This window comes from Gymnoscopelus braueri, assembly GCF_963280865.1.
Source record: "Gymnoscopelus braueri genome assembly, chromosome: 10".
Taxonomy (NCBI): domain Eukaryota; kingdom Metazoa; phylum Chordata; class Actinopteri; order Myctophiformes; family Myctophidae; genus Gymnoscopelus; species Gymnoscopelus braueri.
In genome coordinates, this window is record NC_137611.1 from 42,743,269 (window position 1) to 42,770,461 (window position 27,193).

General features: G+C 40.8%; 1 protein-coding gene across 2 annotated transcripts in view; it reads left to right on the forward strand.

The window, feature by feature from the left end:
• The window catches only part of LOC308092896 (phosphatidylinositol 4,5-bisphosphate 3-kinase catalytic subunit alpha isoform), a 37,800-nt gene extending 17,388 nt beyond the window's left edge, over window positions 1–20,412 (forward strand). For both annotated transcript variants that reach the window (XM_080439019.1, XM_080439020.1), the window contains 14 exons: window positions 136–288; window positions 3,078–3,212; window positions 3,981–4,105; window positions 4,514–4,595; window positions 5,571–5,735; window positions 6,646–6,749; window positions 7,502–7,673; window positions 8,627–8,733; window positions 10,352–10,473; window positions 11,430–11,508; window positions 13,774–13,944; window positions 14,576–14,693; window positions 16,597–16,748; window positions 18,131–20,412. In XM_080439019.1, the coding sequence (XP_080295145.1) occupies window positions 136–288; window positions 3,078–3,212; window positions 3,981–4,105; window positions 4,514–4,595; window positions 5,571–5,735; window positions 6,646–6,749; window positions 7,502–7,673; window positions 8,627–8,733; window positions 10,352–10,473; window positions 11,430–11,508; window positions 13,774–13,944; window positions 14,576–14,693; window positions 16,597–16,748; window positions 18,131–18,401 (1,956 nt within the window). In that variant the 3' untranslated portion in view covers window positions 18,402–20,412. The remainder of the gene's footprint in view (window positions 1–135; window positions 289–3,077; window positions 3,213–3,980; window positions 4,106–4,513; window positions 4,596–5,570; window positions 5,736–6,645; window positions 6,750–7,501; window positions 7,674–8,626; window positions 8,734–10,351; window positions 10,474–11,429; window positions 11,509–13,773; window positions 13,945–14,575; window positions 14,694–16,596; window positions 16,749–18,130) is intronic.
• Window positions 20,413–27,193: the final 6,781 nt, after the last annotated feature.

Sequence of the window (27,193 nt, forward strand, 5' to 3'; positions counted from 1 at the left end):
TGGAATTATAGGAGGATGACAATTAATCGTCAAGTAAAATGTCATAATCATTGACAGCCCTAAGTGGTGGGCAGTTATTATTTTATGAAATCATTTTAATCCATGTGGTGTGTCATTGGTGTGTGTCCCTTTCAGGAGCACTGTCCGCTGGCCTGGGGCAACATCAACCTGTTTGACTACACACACACGCTGGTGTCGGGGAAGATGGCGCTGAACCTGTGGCCCGTTCCCCACGGCCTGGAGGACCTGCTCAACCCCATTGGGGTCACGGGCTCCAACCCCAACAAGGTCAGATGTGGACCTCTTCCTTTTAACTCTTATTGCCATTTTCTTTTAAATATAGATCTTTTTTTTTTGTCTTGTTTTTTTTTGTTTATCTCAAAGGAACTAGGAGATAACGCTATCCAAAAAGTTGCTGCTCCATTCTTGTTAATTTATTTATTTATTATTATTATTATTTTACTTTCAAGATTTGAAAAAATTTGCAGATGTACATTTTTGAATAGCCAACATGTATAAATGGACAAAGTGGTTAAAATGCTACATTAACTACTTTTGCTGGGGACCCCTGGGGTTCTTCAGCCCCCACTTTGAGAACCAAGAATGGTTTAAAAATGTGTGGAAATTAGCAGACCCACAAGCTATGCCATGCATTGTGAGCTTGTAGAGCAGACAACCACATTAAAACAGAACTACCTGATAACCTTCTCATCGCACTTATACATTATTCACTGATACAGTACATGGCCCTCTGTGCAAAAGGCACATGGTGCATTATTTATTTTGGTTATTGGTACTACCAGTCATTCATTGTATATCGAAATTATTTAACATTTTGTTTAAAAAGCCCAAAAGGCAAACAAATTAGTTTTTTTGTAATGTACTATCATGAGCGTGACAGGGCTACAAACAGCCTAACCAGACAAGTTGGCAATAGCTTGTGGGTGTAAAAAAACATGCACACTTACATATACACAGAGGTTGACATTAAAGATGTTGATAAGCAAATTCTATGAACAGTTAACTGAAACAGATAAACAGAACAGCACAGTTCAGAACAGCCTCAGAGAACAAGTTGTCCAGACTGTGTCTAATGCTGTGGTTCTCAAAGTGGGGTCTATTTCTTTTTTTACATTTGAAAAAAATCCTGAAAGTTTTTGATTTTTTTGAATTTTTCAAAACAAATCTTCTCTTCTGGGGTGGTCCCTGGCACAAAACCTTTTCAGAAGAGGGGCAAAATATATATATATATATCAATTTGGGGGTCCTTGGCACGAAAAGGTTTGAGAACTACTGCTCTAATGGCTCTTTTCCCACTGCAAGGACTAAGCGAACCGCTACACATGCCATAAAACATATTTCATAAGTTCTGGGTTTGTTTCCATATGCTACGGCTGGGTCTCAGATAAGGGTCATATCTACAAGCTCACAACGCGTCATGTTGTGAGCTTGTAGATCTGTTATCCGTTTTATATAAAATGGTAAATGGTGCCTTTTTTATATAGCACCTTTTATCCAAAGAGCTTTACAATGTGCATTACATTCACACACAGCACGGCAGAGGAAACCATGCAAGGCACCAACCTGCTCAGCGGGAGCAACAGGCTCTATGCACAGCAGCCATATTGGAAATAAGTTGGGCCTCTTCCTTACTTCCTTCACAGGTGTTACCAATGAAACTAATGAAGGCTCTGTTCCATTTAATGTAGCACAGCGGTTCTCACACTTTTTAATTTCAAGGACCATCATAATGTAACTCTGAGAGTGTACAAATGGAACCAAATGGACCGGTTCCATTTGTACACTCTCAGAGTTACAGACCCATAGGGGGCACCCTCAAGGACACCCATATGAGACCCATTAGTGTAGCAGAGTGTTTCCACCCTGACTCTGTTTGACCAGAATGGAACAGAGCCTTAATTAATATAATTGTTAAGACCTGTTAATGAAGTGAGAAAGGGGCCAATTACATTTTCCAATATGGCTGCTGTGCATAGAGCCTATTAGGTGGGTTCAGTGCCTTGCTCATGGACACTTCGACACCAACACAGTGGGAGCCCCGTGATCGAACCGGGAACTCTTACCTCCTCCTGAGCCACTGATGTGATATACCTGGAAAGTTTCAGGTCATGGAAAGTTCCGGGTTACCCTTCATAGTGGAAAAAAGCCATAACGTAGACCACAGCGGGAAGCCGCAAGGTTTCACGTTTCCGCGAGTCACCTCGTTTTAATCCATTAAGACCGGGAACGCATCTGTGTCATTTTCAGATATCTTTGGCTATTCAAAGAATAGCAGATATACAAGCTACGAGCTTGTAGATCTGCTATTCTTTAGAAAAATCGTGAAAAATGTGTGTAAATCTTTGAATATATGTATGTTTTAAAGTGAATTTCTTTAACTCCGATATGTCCTCCTGGGATTCCCTGGACCAACATATTACATAGTTGGATCGCCACTGATATAGCAACATACTGTTAGGATTTAGAACACATTTTTTGATCATGTATTTGGCCGCGGACCCCCATCTCAAAATGTTTTGTTCCAGGGACCCCCCAGAAGCAAAGATTTAAGTTACAAATGTTCCCTTTAAAAATATATATATTCAAGATTTGCACAAAATGTCAAGATTTATCAAAAATAGCAGATATATAAGCTCATAGCCCCGCTATTAGCTTGTATATCTGCTATTTTTTAATAGCCAAAGAAATCTTAAAAGGACACAGATGCGTTCCTGGATTGAAGGTGTTATTGAAGTCACCAGCTAAGCCTGGATTGAAGTCACCAGCTAAGCTTCTCCATCCCACTTATAAATTATTCACTGAAACAGTACATGGCCCTCTGTGCAAAAGGTGCCATTATTTTGTGGTTCCCCAACCTTTATTTCAAGAACCCCCAGTTTAGTCATTTCTTTTGTGTTGTCGAGGGTGTATACTGTTGTACAGTATACTATTGTTCATTATTGATGGTGTTCCTTTTGTGTGTGGTGTCTTTACCCTGCTGTACCTACAGTGCTTTCTCTTGCGCTGTAAATGTATCTCAAATGGTCTTTTCTTAACCTTTCTTTTTAAACACCCAGGAAACGCCATGTCTGGAGCTAGAGTTCGACCACTTCAGCTGCCCTGTCAAGTTTCCTGACATGGCTACCATCGAAGATCACGCAAACTGGAACATCTCCAGGGAGCTGGGCTTCAATTACAGCCACACCGGTTTGGTAAGGCCTAGCAAACGTGTGTGTGTGTGTGTTTTGGGCGTGTGCGTCTAATCTGTATTGACAATATGTTAATCCATCATAACATGAGGACTTTGTGTGTATGTGTGTGTAGACCTCACCACACATAACCAAACAAACAACTGCTACCAGCAGCAGTCTATGCTCTTAATGTAGAGTCTACAGTCTCTCATATCAGCCACGGTGACTACATTCATGCATTGAATCATGTGTGTGTTTGTCTGTGTCTGCGCAAGCAGACATATGCGTGTGTGTGAGCATACCTTTGCAGATAATTATAATTTAGGCATTTAGCAGACGCTTTTATCCAGTGTCTTAGAGTAAATCTCATGACCCCTTATTCAACTGATGACAGGGTATATTGTTACGTAAGGAACTCCCTCTTTCCTTGGTGTTTCGCCTTGATTGCGCTTAAACCCTAACATTTAACTTCACTAAAACTATGCCTAACCTTAACCCTAACCTCACAGAAATAATGCCTAAATCTAACCTCAAAAACCCTGTCCGCCTGGGCGAAACACCTGGCAAAGACATCCTCCCCGTTAAGTAAACAGTGCAAAGAAAACAAGTTAAGTACTTACAGGAAGTGCTGCAAAGTAACTAGGATACCCGGTAAACATCAAACCTAGCACCTAAACATGTTATCTAAATAGCAACCCATATGAAACTCTGATCTAATTATTGTTTTGGCAAAGATGATTCATTTGTTTGTGTTTGTGCCTCACCGTGGTGTTTTGTGGTATTTTCCAGAGTAACAGATTAGCGCGTGACAACCCACTGACGGACAGTGACAATGAACAGCTCCGTCTGATATGTAACAGAGACCCTCTGTCTGAAATCACAGAGCAGGAGAAAGACTTCCTATGGAGACACAGGTACAGTATGAGAGTGTCCGCTTGTTGAACGTTAAGCAATAAACAATCGATTTCTCTTCTATGACTAATCTACTTTAATTTATGCATTAAAATGTCAATATAAATATTGAAGCTATTCTGATTTTCATTGCATCTTTGAACAATTTATTGGAAAACAATTTGTTAAAATGATTTCCTTGCTATCCGCTGCTTCCACCGTTTAACTTGTGTTAATATTCAGAAGTCTGATTTCAGTAAATAAAGATAAACCATAGAGTTACAATAAGGTACATTGTTGAATTGCCATAAGTAAAACATATTGAATATCAGTGTTTTAACACTTTTCAGCCATATCACTCAGCTCCTCTGTAATAGGCTCACCAAATGTTTGTTTTAAACAGGCTTTAATCTTTTCATGTCTTATTTCAGACACTACTGTGTCAATATACCAGAGATTCTTCCCAAGATCCTCCTGGCAGTGAAATGGAACTCCAGAGATGAGGTTGCACAGGTGGGGCGCTCTCACGTTTCTGCTGCTGCTGCTGACACAGTTAGATTTTTGCATGATGGCGTTGCATCGACAAATTCATACACGTTAGACCAGGGGTCTTCAACAGGGGGTCCGGGACCCCTAGGGGGTCCTCCAGAGATACTGCAGGGGGTCCGCCAAATATTTGTGTGATATAGGGACTTTATTTTTGGTTTTTACATTAACCACTTGAACCCTCACATCCCTATTCTGGGGGGAACATTATCGGAAAATAGCAGATCTACAAGCCCACAATGCCCTGCAGCTATTTTTGTCAAAGAGGTTTGGTGTAGAGGGAAGAAAGAGCAGACTAAGTAACGAGCCAAAGGTCAAGTTTACAAAGTACTCTTTAAGTTTAAGTGGTTAAATGTCTGAAAACACACATTTAACATGAATCCAATATGTAGTGGAGGACAGGGTTGCCAGAGCTGCTTATTATAATTTCCCCGCAAGATTGTATTTGAAAATCTACAAGCTCACAACGCATCGCGACGCGTTGTGAGCTTGTAGATCGGCTATTTGCTGTGGTATATGTTAAAGTGCTCATGCTCTGCTATTTGCTGAGGTATATGTTAAAGTGCTCATGTGGCCCATAGTCGCTTCTTTTGGGCTGGTTTTCCTAGACCTGGTTGCTTGTTTCTCTCACAGAATCTGGCAACACTGGTGGAGGGTCCCTGCTTCATCTCTCTCTCAGCTAAAGGGGTTCTTGGCCTGAAAAAACGTTGAAGACCCCTCCCTGTGTTAGACATTACTTCACATTACATTGATGCCACTTCGATAATAACACTTTATTAGTAAACACTTTCTAATAGATGTTAAAGTAGAGTCCGACCAATATACGGCTGTGAGCTTTTAGATCTGCTACGTTTGCTTTTACATGCCGTACTGTACATAGGGTTAATATCCAATCATAGTAACGCTGCTCATTCTAACCATTCCGTTTGTTTTGGTGTCCAGATGTACTGCCTTCTGAAGGACTGGCCTGCCATCAAGCCGGAGCTCGCCATGGAGTTGCTGGACTGTAACTTCCCCGACCCCATGATCAGAGAGTTTGCTGTGAAGTGCCTTGACAAATACCTAACGGACGACAGACTCTCACAGTACCTCATTCAGCTGGTTCAGGTGTGGAACAGGTTGCGCCGTTACACCATGGCCTTCATTAACCCATTTAGACCTGAGGCCGATTCTAAAAACGCCTTCTAAATCCTGACCTAAGTTCTCTGAAAAACTTCAAATATTTATTCAAAAAAAAAAAAAAAATTATGTTGCTATATACTGTGCATATCAACAGGTACCCCAAAAGGGGTTCCCGTCCTGAAAGATATAGTTACAAAAAGGGGTTCCCGCCCAAAATGGGTTAAAGCAATAAGCCACACAACGGAGGGCCTAAAAATAGCAGAAACAAAATATTAATGATACAAAGCTTGTCCATTAAAAGAGATTTTTGAGTTTTTTCGTAAAGTAACGCCCTACTTGACCATACTACAGCGTCACACTAAAGTATTTAAAGTAGCAGATCTACAAGCAAAAAAGTGACGCTTCGCACCGTCTTTTGTGTCAAAAGATGGTGCGAAGCGTCACTTTTTGAGCTTGTAGATCTGCTACTATGCTGTTTTTGAATTTGAATCCAGAAAAGTAACAGTTTTGGACATGCGAGGTTTCCACCCGACAGTGATATATTATTGCATATCTCAACAGTAGTGTACATGATTTATCGTCTAATAATTTAACACGGTTTGTTTGCCACCTAGTGCAGTTTAGTTGGCTATTCGCCAGGAATTGAGATAACGAATAAGTGCAATAAAAGAGTTTAGTTCCAAAAATCTAATTGACTAATAATTGTGTACACAGTACAACTTAAGGTGCAAATATTGTGCTAGACATATGTTATTGCAACAGTAATGGGAAATACTGCAATCTGTGTTGTGCAGCCCTACCACTAATGGCATTTCAAGCGTGTCACACACTGATTTGTCCATTTGCTTCAGTGTGTTGCATTTGAACACTGCATCCTTTCCTTGTCTGTTCCCAGGTCCTGAAGTACGAGCAGTACCTGGATAACCCACTAGCGCGCTTTCTGCTGAAGAAGGCCTTGACCAACCAGCGGATAGGACACTTCTTCTTCTGGCATTTAAAGTGAGGCAATGTCACATAGCTGCGTAGACAGCCAAATGAGTTGTTTATGTTCATGTTGAAAAGGTCGGCACGTGTGTGAATGTCATCTGACAATCTAGTTTCAGGTCCGGTTGAGCCCGTTGGAAGTGTCATTGCTCTTTGGAAAACGCTGACCTCAGTGTTTTTGAACTGTGCGTGTGCGTGTGTGTGTGTGTGTGTGTGTGTTGTGAGGACGTAAACGCTCTCTCCTCCGTGCCTCCCTCTAGGCCTGCACCTTTCGATTTATTTCTTTAACCCATTAAGACCTGACGCCGATTTTACAAATGCCTTCTAAATCAGTAGTTATCGATCTTTCAAGATTTTTCAAAAATAGCAGATGTACAAGCTCGCGGCACTGCACGCACGCGCTGTGAGCTTGTATATCTGCTATTTTTGAATAGCCGACGCTAAAATCTAAAATGACACATGCTTTCACGGTTTTAATGGGTTAACAATTATGATATTGATAACTTTTTCAATAATCAAATAATAAAACAAATGTCTTGTGTTTTTTATACGTCAACCAAACAACTTGAATCTGGGTAATCGATTAGTCTGATTAACCACTTAAACACCATGGTGTTGCACAAAATGAGCTAAAATAGGTGAAACGGTCACATCTTGGCGCATTGTGAGAGTGTATATCCACTGTTTTTGCTACTGAATAAAAAAAAGAAATGCATGGATTATTTTATTGGTGATTAAGTGTTGCATCCCTCCCTCCCTCCCCGCAGGTCAGAGATGCACAACAAGACGGTGAGCCAGCGCTTCGGCCTGCTGCTGGAGTCGTACTGCCGGGCGTGTGGCATGTACCTGAAGCACCTGAGCAGACAGGTGGAGGCCATGGAGAAACTCATCAACCTCACCGACCTGCTCAAGCAGGAGAAGAAGGACGAGGCTCACAAGGTGACACACACCACCACCCGTTAACACATTACCTGCCAAAAACGGACATGTCCGTCTTTTAAAATACACCCGTTTACCGCCAAAGACGGATATGTCCGTACTTTTTTTTGGGGGGGGGGGGGGGGGGAAATTCCACACAGAACCAGAGATTTCGCTATCCAGAGATTTACTGCTCCATTCACTCCCTGGTTAACTTATACTTAAAAATCCTGTAACTCGGCTCCTGTGTACTTTTTTTTACCATGTATTTTTTGGTGAAACATGCTTTTTTCAACTGGCTGCAATTATGGAACGGATTACCACGATCGGATTATTATTTTTCTACGAGGTGTGTGTGTGTGTGTGTGTGTGTGTGTGTGTGTGTGTGTGTGTGTGTGTGTGTGTGTGTGTGTGTGTGTGTGTGTGTGTGTGTGTGTGTGTGTGTGTGTGTGTGTGTGTGTGTGTGTGTGTGTGTGTGTGTGTGTGTGTGTGTGTGTGTGTGTGTGTGTGTGTGTGTGTGTGAGGATGGTGATCACAGAAAATATTTTGTGACTACTTAAAAAATGGTTAAAGGTTAAAAGATCTTTAAAAATGCTGGCACTGGGTGAAAAAAAAAAAACTCTGGCAGGGAATGTGTTAACCAAACATTTACATGTCACCCCCATCTGAAAATATTTTGTGCCAGGAAGGGAGGGCTCGCCTGAGGATGCCATAAAGAGAGCTCAGAATGCATCGTGAGCTATTCTCAAGTAGCCGATATGTTAAATAGGGTTAAAGTGATTAAAACTGTGTGTTTTCACGTTTATTGTAAACACGGTGCTCGTTCTCGTTCTGTGCAGAATCCCTGCTCAAATGAATGTCAAGTACATGAAGCAAAGTTCGGCCAAAACAACTGCATAATATGTATCCTCCCACTCCCAGTGTACCAAGTGTTGTCCAGTAAACTGATGAGCTGTGCTGTGTGGTTCTCTCAGGTCCAGATGAAGTTCCTGGTGGAACAGATGAAAAGACCCGACTACATGGATGCACTGCAGAGCTTCACCTCCCCCCTGAACCCCGCTCACCAGCTGGGAAACCTCCGGTAGGACAATTCACACACTTTCTTTCTTTCACCCATTTAGACCGGGAACGCATTTGTGTCTTTTTTTGTCATTTTTTTGGGTCATTTTTTGGTCATTTTTCTGTAATGTTTTGTCATTCTTTTTTTAGATTTCTCTGTCACTTTTTAGATTTCTTTAGGCTATTCAAAAATAGCAAATATACAAGCTAAAAAATGTGTGCAAATCTTTTGAATACTGTATATATATTTTTAAAGTGAACATTTTTTAACTCAAATCTTTGCTTCTGGGGGATTTTACAAATGTCTTCTAAATACAGTAAAAAAAACAAAAAACGTATGTTGCTATACTATCAAGTGGTTCTCAAACTTGTTTCATGTCAAGGACCCCCAAAACGCCATGTATTTATTTGGCTGCGGACCCCCCCCATCTCAAAATATTTTGTTCCAGGGACCCCCCCCCAGATTCAAAGATTTGAGTTAAAATGTATATATTTATATATTCAAAGATTTGCACACATTTTCACGATCCTTTTCCAAAAAATAGCAGATCTACAAGCTCATAGCGCGGCACTCGGTGCCGCGCTATGAGCTTGTAGATCTGCTATTTTTTTAATAGCCCAAAGAAATCTAAAAAATTACAAAAAAAATACTTAAAAAAGGACTATAAAAAATGACACACAGATGCGTTCCCGGTCTAAATGGGTTAACAACTTAAACCTCCAATATACGTTGTTTTTTCCTTTTACTTCTATACCGGGTCTCTTCAGCGAAAAGAGCCGATCTACGATAGATAGGCTTATTTCACTATGCCCATTTACACAAGTAGACCAGGAAACGCTAACCATGCACACAGCACCTTCAGGCACTTCAAAGTGTGCTATGATTAATGTGCATACTTTGCTGTTTTTCTTACCGTTGTTGCCATTCTTTATTATTTCTTTGTTATTGTTGCTATTGCTACTACAATGTGAGGAACCAAAACCAGACAAATAAATAAATAAAAAACATTCTATGAAGCAGCAATTGCAGTGTTAATTTTGACAGCACATTTTGATTTTAGTTTTAGTCATAAAACTTTAGTTTTTAATAAAATTCCATTCAGTTTAACCCATTAAGACTGGGACAACTTCCGTGTCATTTTTAGATTTCTTTGGCTATTCAAAAATAGCAGATCTACAAGCTCATATGAGCTTGTAGATCTGCTATTTTAGAAAAATCACGAAAATGTGTGCAAATCTTTGAATACATATATTTTTTGAATACATATTTTTTTTTGAAACAATATTTTCTAACTCAAATCTTTGCTTCTGGGGGTCCCTGGAAAAAAGGATTTGAGATGGGGGTCCGTGGTCAAATGCATATCATTTTGAGGGTCCTTGACATGAAAAAGTTTGAGAACCACTGATATAGAAACATAGTTTTTTTTCCCAGAATACTGTTGGGATTTAGAAGACATTTTGTAGACTCTTAATGGGTTAAGTTGTATTTTTGTCATCGATTTAAGATCCCATCATCGATCCTGTCGGGCTCTTTCAGTTTTCATTCAAGGATTTGTTTGAGCGACTCCCTTTTCGTTTTGTGCAACGACCTTTTTCCTGCCCTAACTCCTCACCACACATTCCATGGCGTGTGTTTTCAGACTGGAGGAATGCAGGATGATGTCATCGGCCAAGCGGCCACTGTGGCTCAACTGGGAGAACCCGGACATGATGTCTGAGCTTCTTTTTCAAAGCAACGAGATCATCTTCAAAAACGGAGATGGTGAGGAACTCTCTCTGTCTCGCACACACACTTGTGAGCTTGTGGATCTGCTATCTTCACTGTTTGATTTGAGGTGTATGATTTTAGAAACATTTTGCTTCCCCGAAATAGGAACGCCGGGTTGAAAGTGGTTAATATTCATCGGCGAATAACAATGGAACCATAATGTCAAGAGACAATGTTTGTGAACTGTTCAAATCATCTCTTGTCATTATGTCTGGCCTCATACCTCATCTCCAGCATTAACAGATATGAGGTTTTTTTCTACGTAGTGTTTTTTTATACGTAATTTTTCGTTACGTATAAGGCATACTAGAACTGTAATTTTCTAACGAAATCGGCAACGGCTGCCAACCTGCAACTCCTCATGATATGGCACTCTAATATATCTCCTCTGTCGGGTGGAAACCTCATATGTCCAAAACTGTTACTTTTCAGGATTCCAATTCAAAAGTAGCAGATCCACAAGCTCGAAACGCGCCGCTTCACGCCACGCTCCGAGCTTCCGGATCTGCTACTTTTAATGCTTTCGTGTGACGCTGTAGTATGATAAAGTAGGGGCATTAACTGACGAAAAAACACACAAAGTTAAAATATGGTTTCTGCACTTTTTGCACGCGGTTCCACAACCGGGAGACCTGCTATCGGCACTGGCATTCTAAACTGCACCTACTCAGGGATTCTGCCGTTCCATAATCATAACGTTTAGAATGCATCACACACCTGATCAAAGAGCCGCTTATCATCTGAGACTTAACTGAACGTGACCTCTTTCTCTCTTCTCTCCCCCTCTCTCTCTTTTTCTCTCGCTCTCATTCTCTCTCCATCTCCCCTACCTCTCTTTCGCCCTATCTTTCTCTGTCTTTCTCCCTCTCTCTCTCTATCTCTTACCCCCCCACCCCCTTCTCTCTCTTCATCTGTCTCTCTCCATCCCTCTCCTCCTCCTCCTCCTCCAGATCTGAGGCAGGACATGCTGACTCTGCAGATCATTAGGATCATGGAGAACATCTGGCAGAACCAGGGGCTTGATCTCAGGTACCTGCTGCTGCTCCTCTTTCACACACTGACATGAATAGTGGATGGACCTCATAACCCCAGTGCACATTAATAAGCAATCTGCTATTCATTAAACATGAAGTCCATCGTCCTCTGCAGTCCACATAACTCCACTCAGAAGGAAGTGAGGAGATCCTAGAGAGACAGAGACGTGTGAAGAGTGTTATGTAAGTCAGTCATTCTCAAACTTTCATGTCAAGGACCCCGCAAATTGATATATATTTAACCGTGGACCCCCATCTGAAAATGTTTTTTGACAGCCCCCCCCCCCCAAATTGGCTATTTTCAAATGGGTGATGTATACACAAATCTTCTCCTCTGGGGGTCCCTGTCACAAAAAAAATTCAGATGGGGGGGTCCGCGTCCAAATACATAATCTATCATTTTGGGGGTCCTTGACATCAAAAAAGTTTGAGAACCACTGCATTAAACATGACGTTGTCCATGGACTCTGCCGGTCCAGATACTCCAGTCAGGAAGTGAGTAGCCTCGATCTCCAGGCTTTTATTTTTTAGTTTTGCTAAAAAATAAAAGCCTGGACCAGCGAGTCGATGTTCCGGGCATAGGAAGTGGGAGTCATCCTCAACCAACCAGAGTGCAGTGGGCGTCGCTCCAAATGTTATGCGGGCGGGGGTGACAGTTCGGTGAACCAATGGGATTCCACACATTCTCTCTCCGGAGATGTTAAACCCGCCCCTCTATGCCAGATATCAGACACGCCAGGGCAGTCTAGGAAGTGAGTAGCTGCTAGAGTGAGAGAGGTGTGTGTGTGTGTGTGTGTATGTAGAGTGTTATGTAGGTCACGCGCTCAGAGTACGTACGCCTGGAGGGACTGTAGGAAATCGGAGCACAATGATTGCAGTCTGATTATGTTTACAACAGACCTTCTGTCACGGGAGCCTTTCTTAATTTTTTTGAGTTTTTATGCTTTACGTCAGATCAGTGTTGGAACGACAAGAAATCCCAGTGCAAAGGTGCTCACCAGGGTTGCCAGATCTGCTTATTATAATTTCCCCGCAAGATTTTATTTGAAAATAGCCGATCTACAAGCTCACAACGCGTCGCATGTGAGCTTGTAGATCTGCTATTTTGTCTAGGGCTGTTTTTTTTCTAGGGCAGTCTAGGGCTGGTTTTCCTAGACCTGGTTGCTTGTTTCTCTCACAGAATCTGGCAACACTGGTGCTCACCAGGTGCATGTTGTCGCTGTGGGGTTCAAACCTTGTATGTCAAAAACTGTTAGTTTTTGACATACAAGTTGTTAGGGAAATGCAAAAGAAGAACCTGTGTTCCAATGAATCTAATGTAGTTAGTATTTAGTCACACGCTCTTGTTAATACTTTTACATTTTCAGTATTTATAAAACCCACAGACAGACTTGAGCACTTTCAATTTACAAATTGTTTCAAAATTGTGAAAATAGCAGCTCTACAAGCTTACAATGCCTCGTGAATGATGCAATGTGTTGTGAGCTTGTACATCGGCTATTTTCCCAACTTATGCGCTACACTCGTGTATGACGAAGCACGGCATTAATTAACGAAAAAAATAAAGTTTAAATTTGGAGATGCAAGGTTTCTTCCTGGTAGCAACAATATGCATTAATTGGCTGAGTTACCAGGCACCCCCCCCTCATAAATGCTTAAATGCAGCTGACAGTAGTGACATACATTTTTCATTGTCATATAGGTGTTACTGTGTGTGCCAGCACAGAACAACTCCTGCACAGTTAATACACACACACACCCTACCAAAGATTCTCTTTGTGAAAAAAGCACTCTCACTCTTTGACTTCACAGAGAAAAGGAAAGACATCTAATGTAATTATCAGGCTAATTAGGTTCCCGTGCGAATGTATAAACTATGAAACTTACAGAGCCGTCTCCTCCGTTGTTAAACACTTGGACCCCATACCCAGGGTTGCCAGATCTGCTTATTATAATTTCCCCGCAAGATTTTATTTGAAAATAGCCGATCTACAAGCTCACAACTGTGACGTGTTGTGAGCTTGTAGATCGGCTATTTTCAAATAGCTGATGTATATGTTAAAGTGCTCATGTGGCCCATAGTCGCTTCTCTTGGGCTGGTCTTCCTAGACCTGGTTGCTTGTTTCTCTCACATAATCTGGCAACACTGCCCATACCACCCCCACCCCTTTCTAATGACTTTTTTTTTCTTTTCCTGCCCTTCTCGTTACCACCCCCCCCCCCCACACACACACACACACACACACACACCCCCCTCCAGGATGCTTCCGTACGGCTGCATGTCCATCGGGGACTGCGTGGGTCTGATCGAGGTGGTGCGGAACTCCCACACCATCATGCAGATCCAGTGCAAGGGCGGCCTGAAGGGGGCGCTGCAGTTCAACAGCCACACGCTGCACCAGTGGCTGAAGGACAAGAACAGGGGAGAGATGTGAGTTATAGCAAGAATGCAAGAAGGTTCGAGTTTGTCGCTGCTCATACAAAGAAGGGTAAATGCTGTGTTGCGTGGTCCACAAAGGACTATGCTACAACAACAAAACAAAGATAAAATTAGAATGAGAATAATAAAAAATAAAAATGAAGTCCGGACCCCACATTGAGAACCAGTGGACTAACATTTGTCCACTGGTTAGTCTAACATTTGTGACATAATTACACCAGACAAACTTTATTGTATTGCAATCATTTGAACTTAGGGACTCGGCATTGTATTCCAACTACAGACTTTGTTAAATGTGTGGAACTGCACCGTAATGCAGTATTAAATCCACACGACACGAGTGTCCACTTGAGCATTATTTTCATCCAGGGAGCTGAAATCACACACTTTAAATACTAAGAGGCAAGCCTCATAAATCATTCAAATGTAGCCACATGATTATGTTGGCTTGTAGTACGCTATTAAAACGAGGGACTGGTTGCTTATACCTCCTGTGTAGCTGCATGCATTTCTCCACAGGTTTGCCTAGAAATTGTACTTAAAAGTACAGTACTTGAGTAAATATACTTGGTTACTTTTACACCACTTTGTTGTGAGTGACGTATTCTTTGATGTTTCCCAGGTACGACCAAGCCATAGATCTGTTTACGAGGTCATGCGCAGGCTACTGTGTAGCCACCTTTATCTTGGGCATAGGAGACCGGCACAACAGCAACATCATGGTGAAAGACGACGGACAGGTAATGTTTACGTCATTGTTTTTACATTTTCCCAGTGTTTGAGTACAGTATGTCGTCTTGCAGATTTGCAGACGACATGCATGGATTTAAAGTTCTCGGTCGCCACTGATTTCAGTAATTTGGATTCCACAGAAGCCAGCATGTCTTCTATGAAAGCATGTTGCGCAGCGAAAATAGCCTATCGACAATAACTGAATAGCCGCTATTCAGTCATTTTTTTTTTAAAGATTAGAGCATTTTGAAGTGGTTAAACTAGCAATACGTTTAGAATCATTGTCCATAAAATCCTAATGGTCTCGGATATGTCATAAAAGCAACGGTTAAATCCTCATTCTGTGATTTCTTCACCTGGTTGTCAGTATGCAGAACAGCAGGAACAATATTACAAAAACATCATAATGTTACATATTGTGTTAATAGTTTAGGAAACGGCGCTAGGGTGCGGGGCTCCATTCACACCGTTTCACAAATTCCGTAATAGGACTTGGCCACACGCAATCCTTCAGTCGTGAGATTTTATTTTGCTTTTAATCCACGTGTGACATGATTGCTGCCTAAGGGGCCGTGTCCACACAAAGTATTTCATGAGTGGAGGAGTAAGCGCTTTGGATATCATGTCTCTCTCACGGATCATTTATTGATACCAGAACCTATCAACCTTTGCTGTGCTCGGGAGTGTTGTGTCGTCTGTGTTTATTAGCACTAATAGCCCTGTCTGAAACAACGGTAAACATGGACTTCTGATGGCCGTGGTCACGATTCGTTGTCGGGACGTAAATGACCGGGTTGTCAGACACAAGACAGGAGGATCAAATGAGGAAAAGCAACATGACCATGAATCACAAAGACGAAAGTCTGGTTGAAGCGCTCAGGGTGCTCACCCCCCAAAAAAATGCTGTGCAGTGTCAAACTAATAATTGCGATTAACGATTTATTTGTGTTTTTGTCGTTTGAACACTGGAACATATGAATACAAATTGCATTTTAGGCTTTGAAGTTGGGCCGGTGTAGAAATGACAAATATACAAAAAAAATACTGACATAATTAATAACGGAAATAGACGATCTATAAGCTCAAGCTATGAGCTTGTAGATCAGCAACGATTATGACGATTATGCCAAATAATTTTGATTATCTCAAATAATTGCGTTTAAGCGATTTATGTAATAATTGTGTGGCCTAATGCTCGGCGCTGGGAAGAGAAGTCTTTACCATAGAAATGCATGGCAGACAGCCGCTATCAGCTCAAAAGATGCTTTTTGTGGACAAGGCCCCTTACCAGTGGTGGAAAAAGTACTCAAATGTTTTACTTAAGTAGTATCAGTACTGCAATGTAGAAGTACTCTGTTACGGAATTAAAAATGTACTTGAGTAAAAGTACAAAAGTATTGGTATCAAAATGTACTTAAAGTTCCAAAAGTAGAAGTACAAAATGTTTGAAAATAGCAGATCTACAAGCTCACAACGCGTTGCGACGCGTTGTGAGCTTGTAGATCTGCTATTTTCAAATAGCCTAGGTATAAAATAGGGCTAAAGTGGTTAATGTATGTTTTATAATGTAATATATTTATATCTGCAAACTAAGTAACTAGTAACTAAAGTTTTCAAATAATTGTAGTGGAGTAAAAGTACAATATTTGCCTCTGAGATGTAGTGAAGTAGGAGTAAAAGTATTGGAAATTGGAAATACTCAAGTAAAGTACAAATACCTCAGAATTGTACTTAAGTACAGTACTTAAGTAAATGTACTTCCACTTCTGCCCCTTACAGAGGTGAAGGGGAAATGGCGAACCTTAATGCAACAGAGCTGTTATAGAAGTGTGACATCTAGTGGATAAAATGTTGTTGTTCCATGTTGCATCATTCTTTCTTCTCTTTTTTTTTTGTTGCCACATTTCACAGCTGTTTCACATAGACTTTGGCCATTTCCTCGATCACAAAAAGAAGAAGTTTGGGTACAAGAGGGAGCGCGTGCCCTTCGTGTTGACGCAGGACTTCCTGATCGTCATCAGCAAAGGAACACAGGAGTGCACTAAAACAAGGGAGTTTGAGAGGTAACGTTGGGCGTGCGTCCGTTTTATCTGTTGCGCTTTGAAATGCATCAAAATCACAACAAAAGGTACCAAAAAAAGGTTTTACCCTTGTGTTGAGGCCTGGGAATCTAATATCACACTATTTTTAACCAAATACCTCATTATTGATATTGTGATGATATTGTGAGGATGACTATTGGTGTGCATTCACAAAATATTTTCACAGTGATATTTTTTGATAAATAATCATCAATAATGGCTATATCGTCAACTTGCTAAACTAATGACCAAGTCATTTTTTTGAGGAAAATGATATTTTTGCCTAAGTCAGCTCCTCATGACACTGGCCACCTCTGGAAAAATCGCCTATCTCTTAATTGAAAAGGATCATGCTGTTCCCTCCCCTTTTAGTATAATGGCCTAACTCCCTAGTGTGACTTAGGCCAAAATAGGCTTTTTTTGTTGTTGCCTAAATCAGTAAAGTCAGATTTAATCCTATTTAAACCTATTTAAATCTCTTACATTACATAACTGACAGACAGTGTTATTTTTATTTTAATAGTCATATTTATTATAAACATTTTGGGTCAAATGATTAAGAAATATCATATAGTGTTGTTTTTTTTATTTTTCCTGAAAAACAAAAACAAATTACTTATGCCATAAGTTTAGCAAGGTGACGATATAATAACGTAAGTGGTTAAAGACAAATAACGGAACGGCTATAACAGTCATGTGAGATGAGAAAACGACAACGACTGTAATGCTGGCTTTAAAACCAGGAAAAGACAACACTTGTGCCATGTCACATTATTAATGTATCCAATATGCTAGGCAATATCTAGTCTCGTATCACGATATCTATAGAATATCGATATCGTCTCTTGTCGGGTGGAAACCTCACAGGTCCAAAACTGTTACTTTTCAGCATTCAAATAAAAAAATAGCAAAAATAGTTTTGATGCTTTTGTGTGACGCTGTGTAGTATGATCAAGTAGGGCTTTCATTTTCGAAAAAACACAAATCTAACCCATTAAGACCTGGAACGCATCTGTGTCACTTTAGATTTCTTTGGCTATTCAAAAATAGCAGATATACAAGCTCATAGCGCGGCACCGAGTGCCGCGCTATGAGCTTATAGATCTGCTATTTTTGTAAAATCTTGCTTTTTTTTTTCAAAAAACTGTTAGGATTTAGAAAATCATTTTTAAGAATCGCCTCAGGTCTTTGGGTTAAAACACGGCGATAAGAGGTTTCTGCTCGACTGCAACGATATAGTGCACAGACCTACTTCCCTTCTCTTCTTCAATCATCACCACTCCTCCTCCCGTCCCCTCTTTCCTTCCATCCTTCTGTCCGTCCGTCCGTCATCTCTCCTCCGGGCTCCACGCCCCACCACACAGGTTCCAGGAGATGTGCTACAAGGCGTACCTGGCCATCCGGCAGCACGCCAACCTCTTCATCAACCTGTTCTCCATGATGCTGGGCTCCGGCATGCCCGAGCTGCAGTCGTTCGACGACATCGCCTACATCCGCAAGACGCTGGCGCTGGACAAGACGGAGCAGGAGGCCCTGGACTACTTCATGAAGCAGATGAACGACGCCCACCACGGCGGCTGGACCACCAAGATGGACTGGATCTTTCACACCATCCGCCAGCACGCCATGAACTGAGGCGGCGTGCGGCTCGCCGGGGAAAAGGAGGATGACTTAAGCGGTGCTTTTTTTTCGACGACATGAACTAAGCGAATAGTCACCGTGCCGTGAAAGGTATTTCGCGGGGTTCTGGGATTTGTTTTCCAATATACGCTACGGCTCGGGTTTCAGGTTGAGGTTCTCTGGACCTGATTTGGGCCCTGCCGCTCAGGAGGTGGTTCCAACCATGAGTTCTTGAAAAGCCAGGGCTCAGAACTTGTACTTTTCAAACGCGAAAAATGGCTGTTGTACAAGCTTGATACGATGAACTGTGAGCTTGTAGATCAGCTATTTTAGTTTTTTTTTAAATTAGTATTTTTTTATGAAGTACCTCCCTGGCTCTGGAAACTTAAACAAAAAAAAAAAAAAAAAACCGTCTCAGAACTCCTCGGGTTCTGTAAAGTTTCAGGTTATGGAAAAGGTTCTGGGTTACCGAGAAAGAGCCTTAGAGGAACGCCGGGATGACAAACGGGCCGTGTTGCGGACTGAGGTAACGGGGGCAGTGAGTGTGGAGGGTAAGAGGGGGTCACGCAGCTTTTGCCACACACTAAAGATGTAGATCATGATTCATCCACTGGCACGTGCGACTACGAGCGCTCAATCTTCCAGCACGCCGTGAAGCGAGGATGCTGGGCGCCGGCCAGGGACAAAAAAAAAAAAAAACTAAATGCTACAAGGATTTTTAAATATCATCTGCCGCCCGCTCCATGGACCTGAGAGGGGCGAGATGGTGAACTGAATGAATGGTATTTCATGTAGGAACAAGAGGAGTCAGTCCGGTGCATTTTGAACATCGTTGGCCTTCTCGATATGTACAAACTCCAGGCAATTCTTTTTTCTTTTCTTTTTTTTCTTCAAGTGCAACAACATCTACACTCATAAAGCATTAAGGACGAGAACTTCGCCAGGGACCCGGTCCCCTATATAAACGCAGCCAGCTCTTTTTTTTCTCATCGCGAACCACATTGTACCCACTACAAAACAATACCATATACAATACATGCTATGAACTGATTAAAAAGGCAGATCAATATCGCAGCCAGTGCTGGCATTTTGTCAACTGAGCAGAAATCATCATTACACCCCTAAGAAACAATCACCAGCCCTCTTATAATCATGCCATTTGACCTATGTGTGTCAATAGTACTACCAGGAGGTCTGTTGTTGTCAGTAGTACTACAGTACATGGTAAAATCCTCCCCATGTTAATTTATCTCTGAGAAAGTATCACCAATAAAATATATACTGACCAACCTGCACGGTACAGGAGCAAAACATTATTTGAAGAAGCAAGCTCGTCACTGAGCGAAACGTTACGTTTTTGCTCTGTACCGAGCAGGTTTTGACAGTGCGCAGGTATATCTTTTATTGTTGGATGTTAACTGTATTTTGCCCACGCACCTGCTTCAAGCCTTTTTAATCTAGGTGTGCGAACGCGTTTTTGAGTGGTGCCAACCACTCCTACATTTGACCGTGGGTGTGTGTCTGTCCGTATGTTTGAGCACGGCCTCAACAGCTGCAGCTGATTGCAACACAAGGATGCAACCAGTTACACTAATTGAAAGGCACCACTCTCTTCACACTGGGTGTGATTTTTCTTAACAGCTCTGAGAGAGTACAAATTTGGTTACATTGACATTCTCTCAAGTCGAGTCAAAGTCAAGTCAAAGTCTAGCAAAGCAAGTAAGAACTCTGCCAAGTCAAAGTTTTTTTTATTTGACCACGTCATCAGAATACTTGTGGCTCCTCGTCTGTAGTAGCAGGGAGAACGAACCCTTCATCTGTGTCATAAAGGATGCCATGAGTTTTCAGCAGCGTGGGTCTGCTTCCTTCACAGATGATGAGCTCCTTGCTCCTCAGCTTCTCAAAGTAGAAGTCTCTCTCTCTCTCGTCAAACTGGTCAGTAGTGCTGGGCACATATGATCATGCATATCATGATTATTTTAACCCATTTAGACCTGGAACGCATCTGTCATTTTAGATTTCTTTGGCTATTCAAAAATAGCAGATATACAAGCTCATAGCGCGGCACTCGGTGCCGCGTTATGAGCTTGTAGATCTGCTATTTTTTAGAAAAATCTAGAAAATGTGTGCAAATCTTTGATATTTATATATATATATATATATATATATATATATATATATATATATATATATATATATATATATATATATATATATATATATATATATATATATATATATATATATATATATATAAAAATGTAGTGTGTTTCCGGTTAATCGCCCAGGCCTGCATGTGTTGCCCGTCGCTGCCGCAGGGTTCCTTAAACAGAGCTGAGTGTGTTCGCTGACCAGTATGTGCGGAGGAAGCAGCGATAATAAATGGTCCATAAATTAACAGAGGATTTTACTGTGTACCAGCAAGTCTGCTGTTAATGAATGCTAGACTTAACATGTAACATTTTGAAAGCGTTATGACATGCTTTTGTTTGTTTTTTTTAATCCCCCCCCCCCCGTTCCCGCTGAAAAACAATGAATTATTTCTAATCTGGAAGTCCGGGGAAGACACGGCAGATTCTTTCTCTCAACCTCCCTTTTGAGATTTTCTGTAGAGATGTATTCATTCATAGTCTCATTATTGCATAACCGTGCACATATTCCTGTTTAGTTTTTTCAGTCCTTTATTTTATACTGAGCCAAAAGCACTAGATAATAGCTCTAACTACGCAGCAATCTTATTTAAAAACTCAAAAAACAAGTAAAAAAGAAAAAGTCACGACTATTCCAAATCCTGCGTGTCTTCGTAGCACTGATCGCTCTTGCAGTATTTGTTTTTTTTTGTTTTTTTTTTGGGGGGGGGGGGGGTGTTTGTTTTGTTGTTTTTGTGTGTGTGTGTTTCCACTTTGTCTCTGCATCAGTATTATTCTGTGTGTCGAATATTTCGGGCACAAAATGTCTGCCGTCCGTTCCAGCTTCCCCTCCCCCCACAGTCGGATGCAAAACACAGAAGGACTTGAGAAAAAATCATTATTCTTCAGCCTACCAAGACGGCCCCCCACAACAGCCCGAACGTCAGGTTTTTGAACTCACCCTCCTCTTGTTTATTCAAGTCATATTTCTTTTGTCTCTTTTTGCTTATAGTTTTTAATAATTCTTTGGTCTTCTTGAGTGGGTGAGGAGCACTGGGAGGAAATGACGTGCAATGCTCTTATTCAGTGGTTCTCAAAGTGGGGTCCTGGGACCCTCAGGGTTGAGGAGAGGGTTCCAAATGGACCCTTAACCCATTAAGACCTGAGAACGCGTCTAAAAAAATTGAAATCCCCCCCCAAAAATCGACGATACAAGCTCGTAGCGCGGCACTCAGTGCCGCGCTACGAGCTTGTATATCTGCTATTTTTGAATAGCCAAAGAAATCTAAAGTGACACAGATGCGCTCCAGGTCTAAATGGGTTAACAGGTCTGTAACTCTTTGAGTGTACAATTGGAACCAAACCAATTGTACAGTCTCAGAGTTATGGGGGGGAGGGGGGGGGGGTGTCCTTGAAAGGAAAAAAAAAGGTTTGAGAACCACTGCTCTTATTGGACGCTGTGCTGTTAATACTATGCAAAAAAAGTGTGGACTCTCTTAACATGTACTGTACCTCGAAAAAACAAAACAAAAAAAAACACGTTGAAGCTGACACCAGGAAAACAAAAGGACATGCGTACATGCAACACACAGCCATTTAAAGGTGTCTATGAACTTTGTACAGGGAACAGTACGAACGCAGAAAACACAAAAATGCACAGTTATGCACTGCAACGATATCGCCCCATTTCTTCCCGACTGGCTATATATAACTCTGAAAAGAACTGTGAAGAGAAGAAAAAAAACGCAACAAAAAAAAAGTAACCCTGCCTTCTTATGATTTTGTGGTGTTTGTTTACCCCCCCCTCAGAGCGGTAACTCGGTGCATGAAATCGATTTATGGAACATGCAGGAAGAATCATCAGAAGAGAATGTTTGTTGTAGATTTTTGCGTTTTTTTGTTCCCTCCTTTCCTAAGCCCAGGCTGGGCTCACATAGGTCCGGTAACAACACTACTTTTCCTTTTTCTTTTTTTCATCATCACTACGTTTGATATATGATCCTACGTTGGGGACAAGTTGATCCAAGACAAAAAAAACAACTAACAAAATAATTACCGAAGTGGATTCGTGGTTTTAACCCTCAAGTGTCTTTATTCCCGCCTTCTATCCTATGATTGTTGTCCTTTTATTATGTACTGGAAAGTGATTTGTGACCAGGGTTGCCAGATCTGCTTATAATAATTTCCCCCGCAAGATTTTATTTGAAAATAGCCGATCTACAAGCTCACAACGCGTCGCATCGCAACGCGTTGTGAGCTTGTAGATCTGCTATTTTCAAATAGCTGATGTATATGTTAAAGTGCTCATGTGGCCCATAGTCGCTTCTTTTTGGGCTGGTTTTTCCTAGACCTGGTTCCTTGTTTCTCTCACAGAATCTGGCAACACTGTTTGTAACGTTGGCTCGCTAAGTAGACGCAGCAAGCGGGTCAACAGCCCCCCCCCCCCCCTCCTCCCCCCAGCTTAACCAAATGACAAAAGAACAACGCGGGGAACGCTTTTCCTGGACACTCGAGTCTGTCTGAAGAAAGTCCAAACTTAACCCTTGAATGGATGCTACTTTTTTTTTATTTTATTTTTTTAGTTATGGACGTCACAACTTTGCCCAGGAAAGCGGTCCTTAACAGTTTGCATTTCTGTACGGGATACAGACGGACGAGTGGGCGGGACCCATTTGAAAATGAGAGAACTAATAAGACCCCCGGACGTACAAGTATAATACTACAGTATGTGGAAGAACTACCTTCGCCACCTTCACCTTTTTTTGTTTTAGTTTCATTTCTTTGTACTTGGCTTTAGTTAACCGTGTCTTTCCTTTTACTCTCAAGTTTGATTTCTGCGTGGTTTTACAACACCCGGCACCAGTGGTGGACAAAGTACTCAACCCCAGTACTTGAGGCAAAGTATAGATACTTGTGGTAAAATATAGCTTGAGTGAAAGTACTGGAGTAGTTACTTTTAAAGTATTTAACAAGTACATGCTTCTAAATTTACTGAAGTATTCAAAAGTCCGAATTACAAAGTGCATTTTCCTTTTTAATATCAATGCGTTGCTCTATTGAAATTTGGACATTTCCCCAAAAAGATTCAACATTTTTCCAGAAATCTTTGCGAGGCGTTGTAAGCTTGTAGGTCTGATATTTTCAATATATTTGAAATAGGTTATAAGTTGTTAATTCATAATGTACCTTTTTACCCTTCGTAGAATTGTATTGGAGTCTAAAGTAACTATTTGTCTTAATATCATATAAGTGTCCAAAAGAATACAAATACTCCAGTAAATTACATATGCTCAAAGAATTGCGTCTGTCGGGTGGAAACCTCATATGTCCAAAACTGTTCCTTTTCAGGATTGAAATTCAAAAACATCAAAAGTAGCAGATCTACAAGCTCCAAACGCGTCGCTTCGCGCCGCGTTTAGAGCTTGCGGATCTGCTACTTTTGATGCTATTGTGTGACGCTGTAGCATGATCAAGTACGGCGTTAGTTTACGGAAAAACACAAAGTAAAAATATAGAGATAAGAGGTTTCTGCCCGACAGCAACGATATACTTAAGAACAGTACTTAAATAGATGTACTTGGTTACTGTCCACCACTGAGCGGCGTGCAACCAGATATGAATCAAGCCTCACGTTGCATGAGGTCCTCAATTTTGTGCTCCTTTTATTTTTTTTGTTTGACCCGGTGTTTGTTTACTTGAATCTCGTTGTATGAAAACCTTGTTACGTTGTCTGAGGTACAACAAATGTCACAATGAAGGTAACAGATTTACTGCTACTGCTAAAAAAAAATAAGAAAAGAAAAAAAAAGTACGTGTGCAAATGCTTTCCTTGAATAACTCTACAGAGGTAATATATTTTTGTATTCTAAAAAATGTAGGCAAACTCATTATATAACTATGAAAATGCTAACCAAAAAAAGAGAGAGAGAGAGCGCGCGCGAGAGAGAGAAACAGTGGAAATTATGCATTTTGTACAACATCCTTCTTATCTCAGTGGTTCTCAAAGTCTAGGTCTAGGGACCCCTCAGGGTTCCTAGACCCTCCAAATGTACCCTTACAGATCTGTAACTCTTGAGAGTGTACAAATGGGGTTCCATTTGCACACACACTCAAGAGTTATGGGGGTCCTTGAAATAAAATTACAAGTTTGAGAACCACTGTTCTTATGAATCCCAGTAGACGGCTTCTTGTTGTTGAAACAATATGAATTAGCCGCAAGCAACTTGGATGCTGTCTGCACCCAGCTCCGTTTAAGGCCATTCATGAATGAAACAGAAAAGTCCTGTCATGATTGTATTAAACGACGATATAAACTAATATTGCACCTGTACATCCCGTTTCGAAATTGCACATATGCAGGACGTGAAGTGATTTTTAAAACGAGTGCTTCCACACCTCGGAACACATAGAAGAATCATGGCTGCATGGAGAGAGAAAACGGATAACCCCAAGCTGTGCGTACAGGTGCAATATTGTGCAAAATGTGCAATATTTCGTTGAATACAATCAGATCAGGACTGTTTCTGTTTCACGAATGGGCCGTCAATGGAGCTTGTTGCAGCTTAGATGCAGACAGCGTCTAAGTTGCCTGTGCCTCGATATGAATGATAAACGGGAGGTGATGATGAGGAATGAAGGACAGGGAGGTGGACTGAGAAGATGGCAGAGGCGATTGAAGCCACATTTATACTTCACCGTGCGGCTGCGTCGCTCTTAAATGAAAATAATATAGAAAAAATAACCAGGGGTGCATAGAGCTTAGGGATGCAATTATTGATTATTTTCTATCAATTACTTCATTGAATAATGGCAAAACAGTTTTTTTTAATAGTCTGATTAACAACTTAAGCCCTAGTTAATGCTTCAACATACAACAGTGTCGCACAAAAATTGCAGATTTACAAGCTCACTGTGAGCTTAAAGATCTGCTATTTCTTATATTAAAAAAGTGTAAAAAAGAAAATAAATTGATTATTTTTATGAAGAAATGTCACATTTTCTGTAATAAATTAAATAGATTGGTTCGATTGTTGTGCAACAAAGTATAAGGGCTTAAGCAGTTAATCAGTCTAATCAATTTAGTCAATTATATAAAAAATTTAATTATGTTGATATAAAAATTAAAACAATAAAAAAATGCGCTTGATTAACAAAACATATTGATAAAATAATCAATAATAATTGATATTTTCTGCCCTAAAATCTGGGGAGTGGCGCAGTCGCATGATGTATAAATTAAGCCTGATTTATACTTCATTGCTCGAAGGTGTCGTGCGCCAAAAATAGCCGACCTACAAGCTCACGACGCACGCTGTGAGCTTGTAGATTGTTTGTTTTAGGGCGACGCATGTCATACGACGGGGCTACAAATTCGGCTTTAGGCTCCCATAACGGAGAAAGTCTGTAAGCACAATAAGTTATGGAGGGAGAAGCAAAAACCCTGCATGTTTTTAAGGAACCCGTCTCATTATGTGTATCTTACTCATCTGTAAATATTCATCTGAAATCTCTAAAAACGAAAATACTCTTTTACTCATATCAATATGACCACGGTGTCTGATGAGAACATGTATTCATCCATCCATTCATTCATTCATTCATTCATTGTACTGCTAAATAAAACATGTCTGTATATGAACTCTGAATATACCTGAAAAAAAGCTTTTATTTTGTTTTGTACATTTTACTAATGTGCTTTACATTGTATTAAAGGGTGTGAAACAAAGGTTCCCTGTGAAAAAAATGGCTAAGGAGCTCTTCACCCATTTTCAACCTTATCTTCATATAAGTGGTCCTCACTAATGCTCACAAGATGACCCAATGTCCGTCTACTTACTGTCTCATTGGTGGGCTACCTATGGACAGTTCGGAAACCTGATTACCAATGAATGGGGTTTCCAAGCTAATAGAAACCACAGGTTTTTGTCTTTCTGTGAAGTTATAGTGTGCTGAATTGTTATTGCATTCATTTAAAAAGAAAAAAATCTGCCTGCCGCTGATGTCACTGGTAGTCAGGTTTCTGAACTGTCCACAGGCCCTCCTCTGAGAGACAGAGCCAGTAGACAGAAATGGTGCCATCTGAGCATTAGTGAGGACCAATTATATGAAAATACGGTTGAAAATTAGTGCTCTGTCTCCTATAAGAATGTTCAATCAATTTCTTCCACAGTGCTTAATTTACATTCTCATGGTGTCCCATGCTGAAAATAGCATATCGGCTACGTGTTGTCACGGGACACCATCATACGACTAAGTATGAATTAGCCATCATGTGTATTGATATAAAAGTAAGAAAGAAAAGAGGACTATTATTTGCATAAGACTGTGTAAATGTGCGAAATGTATCATTTAGATTTAGAACATGCTTGTGTGGGATTAGTAATCGATCCCTATTTTTGGCATTTTATTCAAAAATAGTTCAAATCCAATATACAAGCTCACAACGCGTCGCAATGCCACGCACTGTGAGCTTGTAGACAAACTATTTTAACTATTGTTACGGGACAACTTTGTGCGACAAAGTATAAAATTGGATTTAAATGGTTAAGTGAATTAAGAACATTTTTATTTTATTTTTCAAAACCACGCTTCTTGATTACAAAAAAAAGCTACGAAAATATTCAATATATTGTGCATATAATATATGCACAGCAGCCATATTGGAAAGAAATTGGGCCT